The 12,282-nt window shown below is 38.3% G+C and overlaps 1 protein-coding gene across 11 annotated transcripts in view; it reads left to right on the forward strand.

Annotated features, from left to right (window-relative positions):
- The window catches only part of MGAT5 (alpha-1,6-mannosylglycoprotein 6-beta-N-acetylglucosaminyltransferase), a 397,474-nt gene that overhangs the window by 268,440 nt on the left and 116,752 nt on the right, over positions 1–12,282 (forward strand). For all 11 annotated transcript variants that reach the window (XM_069067800.1, XM_069067805.1, XM_069067798.1 and 8 more), the window contains one exon: positions 5,516–5,649. In XM_069067800.1, the coding sequence (XP_068923901.1) occupies positions 5,516–5,649 (134 nt within the window). The remainder of the gene's footprint in view (positions 1–5,515; positions 5,650–12,282) is intronic.

Here is a 12,282-nt window from a genome sequence, read left to right on the forward strand (position 1 = left end):
GAGATTGCATATCCTATTTCTTTAATGTGTAAAATGATCTTGCATTTCCACTCTCTTAGATATCTGTCCTTAAACTAATAGTAACTACTTAGAATGAAGTCTGAGTTTTACATTTTTAAAAATAAATAGGCCTGATATTTGGAAAATAAAAGAAATATCATTTATTAAGCCCATACTACATTCCAGGCTGGCAGTTAGGTGGCACAGTGGATAGAGTGCAGGACCTGGAGTCAGGAAAACTCATCTTTCTGAGTTCAAATCTGGTTTCCAGCATTTACTAGCTATGTGACCCAGGGCAACTCAGTTAACCCAGTTTCCTCATCTATAAAATGGGCTGGAGAAGGAAATGGCAAACCACTCTAGTATCTTTGTCAAGAAAACCCCATATGGAGTCACAGAGAGTCAGACATGACTGAAAGAAATGAACAACAACATATTCCAGCCATTGTGCTAAGAGTTAGGAATTCAAGTATAAACGAGTAAGATGCATGTTGTGTCCCCTTCCCCTCCCCCAGAGAATTATTAAGTGCATAGTGTGTATCAGGCACTGGGCTTAGAGTTTTATAAATATCACATTTGAAAAGATAGCACCTGTCCTTAAGGAGTTTACATTGTAATGTAAGAAGAAAGGTGAGAGAGAAAGGGGAAGAAAAGCAGTACCGAGTGCTGTGGCATACTTTGGATATGAGAAGGGGCATGGAAGCTAATTGCTGGGATAAATGAGGCATTTATTTAGCACTTCCTATGGGACAGGAAGCATACTCAGTGCTGAGGATAAAAAAATTTCAAGAAGGTTGCTTTCTAATAAGGAAAGACAACATACCTATAGGAACTAGAGTTAGAAAGAGGGCTATGGCAACATGTCTTGGAAATGACTGGCAGGTGACAAAGTGGGCCTATGACCAAGCAAGAAAAGGTGAAAATTCACTAATCAAACCCTGAGGTTCAGGAGAGAGAGTTCTGAGGACAGAAGGAAAAGGCTGGAATGAAGGCAGCATGGCTCTGAGATTTCTAGGAAATGACAGCTGATTGGACAGAAATTGTGTTCCTTTTATTTCCTTGTAATTATACTTTCAGTAGTGATGGTCCTGCTCTTTCACTTCCCTTTTCCAATGCAAGTTTCCCCTGTTTATTCCCCCCACCCTTTATGAATCGTGAATGTGTCTATCAGAATCATTTTTGATTTGAAGATAGTAGTGTCTTCTTTGTAGTTGTGTGTGTATACACATACATACACACATGTGTATATGAGTATAATGTTCAACGTAGCAATATATATTACAAGCAAAATGTCTTGCAAATAATCAGACACAAAGACATATGACTTTTTTTAAGTTAATAGGTTGAGGATTTGGGTATTTTTTTTTATTACATGATGTGGGTTTCTCCTCTCTTCTCTCTCCCACCTTTACCTGACTATACCAGGCAAATGCCTGATAAATATTAGATTGAAATTCCTATCTGAATATTTAATGCTTATAACACAAACATTAACTGGTGCCATTGTGCGAACAACAACAAAACAAAACAAAAACCTCTGTAGTGAAATTTGTGGATCAATTTAAAAGGACAAATTGTATGATTGAAATGGTTATTTATTTGGTGCTTTATTTTAGTTGAGTAAAAAAGAATTTATTCAGAGGAATCTTTTCAAACAACATGCCAACTCATCTATTGCTCCTTATTTAAATAGCATCTCTATTAGTGATATTAAATGGCAGTCTGTCTCTCTTAGTGTCTGTGCCCCACAAGCTCTGTTCCATGGTGAGACTAAGAATCTAGGAAGTTTGGCAGTAGTTCTGAAAGCCTCATTATGGTAGGTAGATGAGCCAAGGTGCAATCCAGTAAATCATATTGAATTTTAGCTTAGAATTGTTCATTTTCAGTTAGGAGTAAACATTTGAACTCTATTGAACTTGGACTTGAAATGAGGTTTATAAATAGCTTTTTTTCTAAGTTGCCTGTGGTTCCTGGGATGTTTCACTACAGAATCTACCTAAAGAAGATTATTTGGGGAAAGTGAGAGACTTGGGTTCCAGTAGCAAATAGTTCACTGGCATTTTTTTAAAGCAGTAAATGAGGTATGAGAAATAGGTAGAGAAACGTAATTAATGGTCACCTAGTGGGGCTAGAGATAAGAAACAGTGAAAGATGCTCCAGAATTGTCTGGCTTTGATATATGAGTCCCTCATTGGTAGAAGGCCACTTGCTTCTGGCATCTCAGGGCAGAATATCTTTTTTAATCATCAGTCTGCCCTGAAATGCCAGGCACACAGCATCAGGGTGAAGTTATAAATATTAATACCTTAAATATAGTTCTAATATAGTAAGTTTGGAAGCTTTTTTGAGAAAGAGCCCTTTCCTGTAAATCTCTTCTATTTTTGCTGTTGTCATCAGTCTATCTGACATCTACTTTAAAAGACAACCTCAGAAACAAAAAAATAAAGCCCCAAGCCTTGAAGCAAAATGACCCTCCATGTTTTAAAGTCTCCAGTTTTTCACCATTGCATGGGACATCTGCATCATTTTTAAAAAATGCTTTGTTGCTCCTTGTATGCTAGTCACTGCATATAATGGTTTTTACAAAATCTCTTGTAAAGTGAGACTCAGCAAAGACCTCATATAGCAGATGGAACTTGAACTAAGTTTCAAAGGAGGTAGGGATTCTAAGAGGTGGAGATCAGGAAGGAGTCCATTCTAGGCATAAGGGGACAGCCTGTACAAAGGCTCAGAGATGAGCAATGATGGGTTTGTGGTGTAGCAGGTTGGCCAGTTTACCTACAACATAGTGTATTGTGAGAAAGCAATAATGTTAACACTGGAGGCAGATTTTGAAGGGCTCTAAATGCCAAATAGAAAAAATATAATGTACTCTAGGCACATAATGTTGCTGCTGAAGATTTTTCAGGCCAAGAATGACATAGGACATAGTGTCATAATTTGAACTACACTTTAGAAATATCAACTGTGCTGGCGTGGCCAGGTGAGTAAGAGTACCGGCCCCAGAGTCAGGATGACCTGGGAGTGAATCTGGGCTCTGATACTTAGCACCACACCCAGAAATAACCGGCCGTGTAACCTTGAGCAAGTTACTTAACCCCAATTGCTTAAAAAAAGAAAAAGAAATATCAACTGTGGGGCGGCTAGGTGGCACAGTGAGTAAGAGCGCTGGCCCCGGAGTCGGGAGGACCTGGGATCGGTTCCGGCCTTAGATATTTAACACCCACACAAAATAACTGGCCATGTAACCTTGGGCAAGTTACTTAACCCCAATTGCTTTATTAAAAAAAAAAAAAGAAATATCCACTGTGAGGAAAATGAACTGGGAAGGGGGAAGAGAATGGAGACAGGGAAGTCAATTAGGAGGCTTTTATAATAGCCCAGGGGAGAAGTGATACAGTTATTCTTTTCTTTTTTAGGAGAAAAATACACACTCAAAATATTTCTTCTTCTATTTGTATAAATATTGATAGATAATTTAAAATAGGATTTCTTAACCTGGAATCCATGAACTTGTTTTTAAAAAGAAATTTTTGATAACTGTGTTTCAATACAATCCATTTTCTTTTCTTTTTTTTTTTTTGCTTTTTGGAGGGCAATTGGGGGTCCATTTTCTTTTTAATCCTATGTATTTTATGCATTTAAAAACATTATTCTGAGAAGGGGTCCCTAGGCTTCAGCAGCTAGACTTCACAGAGAGTCCATGACAGAAAAGGTAAAGATTGCCTGCTTTAAGTCATCATCAAGAGGTGAAATGTGCCAGGAGAGCCTTTCGTGGTCCATGCCTTATCCATCTTTTCATTCATTACATAGAACCTCTTATGCTGCCTATTAGAAAGGAGGAACTCATTCACTGTTTGCATTGTACTTAAGAATGAGAATAGCCATTGTGAATGCTCATTAATGAGCCCCATTCTAGAAAAAACCCACAGTGGCTTTGCCCCCACAAAGGTACTGTTTTGCAGTATTCAAAGGACATGGAAAATACGAATAAATAAGTAAATAAAAAGAAAAAATATGATGGAGACCTAAAACTCCCTATTTCCCTATCTCTTAGACCTATGGTTCCCATTCACCTCTGTAGCATCCCCTGGATACCCAATAGAGTGCTCTGGGGGATGCTGAGAAAATTGATGCTTTGAAAATGTTTTCAGTGAAAGCCAGTGGTGACACAAGGAGAATAACAACCATTGATTTGGAGTGGTCCCTGTGGTTGACTTGTTTTCCAGTGTGGTCCTGGGTTATTGTTTTTTCTCTCCTATATTTATTGCTTATATGTATTTTCTGATAATGAAGTCATTATATTAAAGTATCAGTATGCCTTTTTACTCTTCAAAAAACTTTCATCTATGCATTTGATTTTTTTCCTCTTCATTTTGTGTCCCGAAGTACAAAACATGTTTCAAGTTTGACCTCCTAAATGGCAGGCATCCATGTTTCTAGAAAAGGTGTAAAGTAGCTGAGCCAGGCTCTTTAAAGTCATTCTCTTCATCAGGCCTAAAGATAGAGGGCTTAGTCTTGATTTATTTACTTTAAAGCATGCTCGCTCAGTAGGCTTCAGACTTTTCGATTTATGTATGAGTCCAGGAAAAGATACTGTTTTCAAGGAGTGGCCACTGATGATGTAAGTGAGACAAACTTAACATCATCAGCTTTGAAAAATAAACAATTGTTTTTGCTTTGATATTGGCTCCTACTTTTGGGGTGGGGGGGTGTATGTCCAAAAAAATGTTTATTGGATACTTTGCATGTGTTTCCCCCCAGCTTTGTTTTTTATTCTCTTGGGCTACATGATAACACTTTATTCCAATAGAATACTTAAAAATCATTACCTTGTGTTTTAAGCAAAATTCAAAGTCTTACCTAGACACATTCTAGAATAACATTCATGGCTTTTAAACTTTCCAGAATAGATAAGGTTATTTTGTGTCAAAACAGAGGTAAGTTTGACCATCTTCATGTCTCTTTGACTCAACCCCCACACACACATACATACACAACCTTCAAAGGCAAGTTATGATTTATTATGTATTTATTGGAGAATTACCACATAAAGTATGAGGCAAGAAAGCATTTGAAAGATAAGCTACAATTCATGTGAAAAAGCTGAGGCAAATAGTGTTTATTATATGCCTCCATGGTAGATTAATATTGACATAGGAATTTGATATACAAAGGAGGGACCATGGGGCCAAGGAGAGAATGGGAGATTTGAGATCTCATCTCAGTTGTACAATTCATCGTTAGATTTGGCACAAATAACTTAATTTTTCTGCACCTCGGTTTGTGCAACTGTAAAAAGAGGTTTGTACTAAATAAGCTGTCATTTCTAGCTCCAAAATTGATTCTCTGAAAGCTACTCAAGGGGACAACAGCCATTAGCTTTTAGATTTTTTTTTTTAAGTAAAAGCACTTCAGTATTTAAGGTGCAACCATAAGGATAAATTAGTCTTTTGCTTTTAAGGTTTTTCAGATCAAGATTTCAGTTCTGAGAAAACTTGGATTTTTCTTTCAGGTGCATGCTCCGAGTACTGGACTCATTTGGTACTGAACCAGAATTTAATCATGCTAATTATGCCCAGTCCAAAGGTCACAAGACCCCATGGGGAAAATGGAACCTTAATCCTCAACAATTTTATACAATGTTCCGTGAGTATTCTTTCTTCTGCTCTCCCAAAGTCTTCCTAAAGTGGCTATATTTCCCTTCCCCTTTTCTCATGAGCAGATCCTAATGAGTGAAGGACTGTAGGAAGGTGGAGTGATTTATAGTTTGCCTTGAAGATCTATTAACAATTTTGGCCCAGGTGCTGAAGATACAATTTGCATGCCACAGTGGTCATGATAATAGAATAAGTAAATAGCAGAATACAATGGGAAAAATATTGGCTTTAGAACCAGAAGACCCTGGCTTCAAATCCTAGCTCCGTCATTTGTTGCCTGTTGGGTCTTTGACAGAGGACTTTACTTCTCTATACCTCAGTTTCCTTATTGGTAAAATGAGAATAGTGGAGTAAATTAAAGGTATCAAACACAGTGTCTACAGGCCATATGTAGTCCACAAACCTCTCCCTTGCAGCCCAAACCAGATTAAAATATAATTGAGAAATATTTAACAAAATCAACAAAAAGCCATAGATAATTTTAATATGTGGTTTTCTAAGTAAGCATATCTCCCATGGCTATCCTTATGTACATTTTGGTGACACCCCACTCCCCCATTTCTATTTTGAATTCGATACCACTGGAATAAATAACCTTAAGTTCCTTTTGAACCCAGCTCCTAACCACTAGCCAGACAAAAGTTCCAGAATTCTCTTCTCTCTTCTTTTCTTTCTTTCCCCCTTTTTCTCCTTTTAACATCCTTCCTCCTCTCTCTTTGCTTTTTTTCTATTGTTATTTGACAGAAGACAAAATGAGGAGATGCATTACTTTGTCTAGCACAGGAAATATGAAAATGCTTTTATGAGCTACATTCTTGGTGGGGGGTGGGGTGGGAGGGGAGTCAAGTTTGCCCAATGTCAGCATTCTCCTTTGGACTCTATGCAAAATTTTGGAGAAAAGCAAAACAGGAACATTTTTTAAAAGAGAAATTGACTCTTTTCCTTCCTTTCATTTTTTTATATTCTCATTCCTTCTCACTTGATTTTAAAATAAACCCTTTTTAAAAAAAAATCATCCTTTCAAATACTGTTGGCAGACATTTAATGAAGAGACATTTCCAAGCACCTGCTACATGCAGGCACTCTGCTAGGCACAGCATACAAGTATAAAGAATGAAACAAAGCAATGAGCTTACATTCTAATGGGGAAAAAGAAACCGAAAAAGTATGTATAAAAATATGTACAGTATAAATATATAGATACATACATATGCCATTATGTATGTATATGTATATATTTCTTAATACTTCATATAGAAGATGGTACCTGAATTGCATCTTAAAGGAAGAGAGGGACTCTGAGATGGAGGTAAGGAAGTATGTTACAGGCATAAGGAATGGTTAGTACAAAGCCCCAGAGGCCAGAAAAGAAATGCCATGAATGAAGAAAACAGAAAAGGTCGGTTTAGCTGGAGTGCAGAGTGAGAGCAGTAGTAATGCCCAATGCCCAATAAGATAGGAAAGATAGGTTGGATCTAGGTTATAAAGGGGTTTAAAAGCTAAATTGAGTTTATATTGGATCTTAACAGCAATAGGGAACCATTGGAGTCGACCGAGTAGAGAAATGACATCAGACTTGTACTTTAGTAAAACTTCTTTGGCGACAATGTGCAGGATGAACTACAGTGAGTAGAAATTTGAGGCAGGAGAGCAGGTAGAAAGTCATTGGACTAGTTTTAACTGCAAGGAGAGGCAGTTTGATTTGTGACTATGATGAGTAGAGGCAAAGTGGGGAAGCATTTATATTAAGGCCACTATAGAAGCATTTATTTCATCCCTACATAAGTGCTTTCCAACTGTAATCTCATTTGCAAGGTAGATATTGTTATCCCCATTTTTCAGTTGAGGAAGCTGAAACAATCAGATTAAGTGACTTACCCTTGGTCAAACAGCTAATAAGTATTTGGAGCTAAATTTGAACTCAGCACTTTCTGACTCCTGAACTCTATCCACTATGCCCCCACAATAGAGAGGAAGAAACTGTTGTGAGAGATGTATGGAGGTAAAAATGACAAGATTTGACAAGGGAGAATGAGGAATCAATTGAGTCAACCTCGTTGCTGAGGTTTATAAACCAATGTGTTTGGATGATTAATGGTACCTTTGGCAAAAATAGGGAATGTTGAAAGGGTTGTGGGTTTAAGAAGGAGATGAGTTCTGTTTTAGAGAGGTTTAGTTTGTTATTTCTCTGGGACTTCCAGTTTGAAAATGCCCCATGAGCTATTGGGGATGAGAGGCTGAAGCAAGGGAGAAACTAAAACTAATAAATATTTAGATCTGCATAGCAATGTTCTTGGGAACTGATGAGTTCTCTTTTTCTCTCTGTTTTTTATTTTTTAGTTTACATCAGTCATTTCTACAAGATTTTGTGGAGTTTTCCACAGATTTTCTCCCCAGTTTTCCCTATCCACCACCCCCAAAACAGGATTCCCACTGAATATCCCCTCGCCCAATCTGTTCTCTCCCATATCTTCCCCCACTTCCCCTTTGACTTTCCAGGAGGGCATGGTGGATCTCTATGCCCCAGTGCCTGTATAATTTTTTGCTTTTTTTTTAATAGGGCAATTGGGGTTAAGTGACTTGCCCAAGGTCACACAGCTAGTTTTTTTGTGTGTGTTCAGTGTCTGAGGCCAGATCCGAACCCAGGTCCTCCTGACTGCAGGGCCTATGATTTATTCACTGTACCACCTAGCTGCCAACTGATGAGTTCTCAAAAAGAAAGTGTATAGAGAGAAGAACGTAGAGCCCAGGACAGAGCCTTGAACAATACTCCCAATCAAGGAGTGTGATATCTTTGATTGGGATTGAGGAGAACAGGAAATAGCAGTGTTGCAGAATCCTGTAACAGAGAGTATCCAGGAGGAGAAGATGGTCAGCAGCATAAAATGCAGCCTATTAAAATACCCTAAGAAAAGACCATCAGATCTGGCAATTAATTTAGAAAGAGCCATTTCAATTAAATTTCAAAGTTGGAATACAGAGTACAAAGGATTGAGGAGTTAAAGGGAAGGAAGTAGAAGTGAGTGTAGACAGATTTTTTTTTTAGTTTAGCTGAGAAAAGGAAGAAAGATAGGAAGACAATGAGAAAAAGAATGAAAATGTTTAAGGTTGCAATCTGTTGGAGAGGCTGGATTCAAGGGTACATGGAAAAGGGTTGGTTTTAGCAAGGTCAAGGTCACCTCATTGTTAGAGACTTAGAGGAAAGGGGGAAAGAGTGAGGGAGGATGTATCTGCTATTGACACTCCTAGTTTCAGTACTAGTCATGTGAAGTACTTGTGGGTTTATTCTAGAAGCCAAAAAAAAAGTTTTGAGCTTAGAAGTACTTGTCATAACTTTTCATTAGTAGTATTTATACCCCCAGGGAGATTATCTCCTTGAAGGCAAGAGAACCTATAGAACTTCTTAAGGTTCTTGTGATATCTAAGTCTGTCGAAATACTTTCGGCTCTTCGTTGCACTCTGCAGCTCTGGACAGACTAATTTAGACAAAGTAGAAAGGTACAACAAATGGCGGAAGAGTATAAAAAAAGTCACCCACAGGGTGGCTAGGTAACACAGCAAGTAAAAGCACCGGCTCCAGTGTTGGGATGACCTGTGGATCGAAACCAGGCTCAGACACTTAACACCCACCCAGAAATACCTGGTTGTGTAACCTTGAGCAAGTTACTTAACCCCAATTGCTTAGCGGGGGCCAGGTGGCTCAGTGAGTAAGAGCACCTGTTCCAGAGTCGGGATGACCTGGATCAAATCTGGGCTCAGATACTTAGCACCACACCCAGAAATAACTGGCCGTGTAACCTTGAGCAATTTAGCTAACCCTGATTGCTTTAAAAAAAAAAGTCACCCAGGCATTTATAGAGACAGTCAGGGAGATGTGTCTTTGAAAATTATGCCTCCTTTTTCTGTCAGACCTGGGGATGAAGAGTTCTAGAGCAAAGCATCCTGCATCCTGAATCTTGAGGGTAGGGGTCCATGGCCACTAGATTTCTCATTATAAAATAAGAGATAGCTACCTGTGTTGTTGCATACTGTGTCAGGATGCAGGTTGGTCACATGTTCAGTGTAAGATATCTAGTGTTATTGTTTTTAAAAAACTTTTAAAACAATGTCTGATATGTAGAGACTGAAAATGAATCTGCAATGGTGACTATTTGGCACTTTGTTCTGAATTGTGCCAAATTTTACTTTGGGTATTTGAAAAGTGTAACTTTATTTTGAAACCTATTTTCATGGTGGAATTAAAGGATATTATTAAATTATAGACTACTCTTATAATTCCTCACCTTTTGTTTGGTTGAAGAGTTTTTTAATTGATGCATTTTATTTTGACTCAGTGGATTCAACCGAACAAACACTGTGTTCAGTTTTAGCCATTAGACTTCTAAAAGGGTTTTCAGAAAATGGAGATGGTTCAGAGCAGAGGGATAAAAATTATCAAAAGGATAAAAAGTAGCTCTTACTTAGAAATGCAGAAGGAGTTGGGGTGGTTGATCTTTAAAGAAGAAGAGAAATGGAGAAAGAACTAAAGGGTCTGAGAACTGGCGGGAGGGGGGAGGGTTGTTCTTAAGTCTTGAAAAGGACCGTGACATCAGGGAGGTGATGGTGAATTGGATTTAAGTGAGGGGAGGTTGGACAAGGTCACCAGCCTCACTTTCTCCTCTGGAGCTATCTGGTTCCAGTGGCCAGATATAGATCAGGACCACTGGAGATGACCCAGGATGCAGTGGGAGACCTTATCCTTTTTGAAAGAGTTTGGAAAGTAATGATAATAATAATAGCTAGCAATTATTGAGCACTTACTATGTGCTAGGCAGTATGCTAATCACTTTATAAATATCTCATTTGAGCCCCACAACAACCGTGCAAGGTAGGTGATAGTATCCCAATTTTACTAATGAGGAAATTGTATCCAATTGAGTTTAAGTACTTGCCCAGGGTCACTGCATGAGGCCAGATTTGGCCAATAGGTGGCACAGTGGATAAAGCATCAGGTTTGGAGTCAGAAAGGCCTGAGTTCAAATCCAGCCTGAGATAATTACTAGTTATGTGACACTGGGCAAGTCATTTGACCCTACTGACTTCAGTTTCTTCATTTGTAAAATGAGCTGGAGAAGGAAATAGCAAACCATTCCAGTATCTTTGCTAAGAAAACTCCAAATGGAGTTACAAAGAGTGGACTGAACAACAACATTCCTGACTACGGGCTTGGCATTCTGTCTATTGCACCACCTACTGTGAAACATCCCCATTGGTGAGGTGTATTTATCTGGAATGCATAAGGCATATAAATGTTCTAGATGTCATGTGGCTATTATTACAGTAATTCTTCTTTTATCATGCATTATCAGGTGTTCCACATAAGTAAATTTTCCAGATTATTATCTCTTACCTTCCAAATGTAATTTTAATAAAATTCTTGATAAACTGTGTTGCATAGTAGATAAAAGTTAGAAGGGACCAAATGTAATTTGATGGCTCACAGTTATCATTGTGAATATCAGTTATTGCCCTCCACTGGCATCTCAATCTCACCAGTGTGGTTACTCCCTCCAGTGGTGCTGATGACAATTCACTCATTCCTGCCCATTCTATGGGACTTGAATCCAGATTCTCTCATAAACCAGGTCCACCCAAACTTCTTTTGTTCTCATGACATAACAATAGAGTGAATGAAATACATTATAATAGAGCACCCAATTTGTCTATCCTTAGCTCCTGCTTTTTTTTTTTTTTGGAGGGGGAAAGGCAGGGCAATTGGGGTTAAATGACTTGCCCAAGGTCACAAAGCTAGTAAATGTCAAGTGTCTGAGGTCGGATTTGAACCCAGGTCCTCCTGATTCCAGGACTGGTGCTCTATTCACTGCACCACATAGCTGCTTTTTTTTACTGGACTGTCATATCTTCCCTGTCAAGCATTTCTCAGATAACACCTTTCACACTGCTCTTGCTACATGAATTCCTCCTTTGTAATGTATTGCTATCTCATTATAACTATCCTGTGGCTCTTCCAATGGCCTTTGAGTGTCCCTCAATTGGAATTCTTTGGAGACTATGTTATAACAAGGTGATGTTTTCTGGGAATATTGTAAAATACAGAACTAAATGACCCCAGATTAGTAGCCCAGGGTAGGCATCCTATTGAGATAAGGCAGTGACCTCTAGCATGCCCAGAAGGCTGCCACAGGTGATGTTCTCAGGGCTAAAAGAGTGAAACAAGGTAACAGAGGAAACCAACTAAGTCGGGTATCAGGTGAACAGCTGAAAGAGGACATCTGACCTTTGGGGGTTAGAAAGAATTTCATTTAATTCTGAAGATATTTCCTAAGTCCTTGCTTTATGTACAGTACACTATCTTAGGCCAGAGTGAATCTTTTTTTCTTTCCTTCTTTCTTTCTTTCTTTCTTTCTTTCTTTCTTTCTTTCTTTCTTTCTTTCTTTCTTTCTTTCTTTCTTTCTTTCTTTCTTTCTTTCTCTTTCTTTCTTTCTTTCTTTTCTTTCTTTCTTTCTTTCTTTCTTTCTTTCTTTCTTTCTTTTTCTTTCTTTCTTTCTTTCTTTCTTTCTTTCTTTCTTTCTTTCTTTCTTTCTTTCTTTCTTTCTTTCTTTCTTTCTCTCTCTCTCTCTCT

Source organism: Petaurus breviceps, unplaced genomic scaffold (assembly GCF_028583685.1).
Source record: "Petaurus breviceps papuanus isolate PSGF00001 unplaced genomic scaffold, PetGlider_PUasm1.0 90752, whole genome shotgun sequence".
Classification (NCBI taxonomy): domain Eukaryota; kingdom Metazoa; phylum Chordata; class Mammalia; order Diprotodontia; family Petauridae; genus Petaurus; species Petaurus breviceps.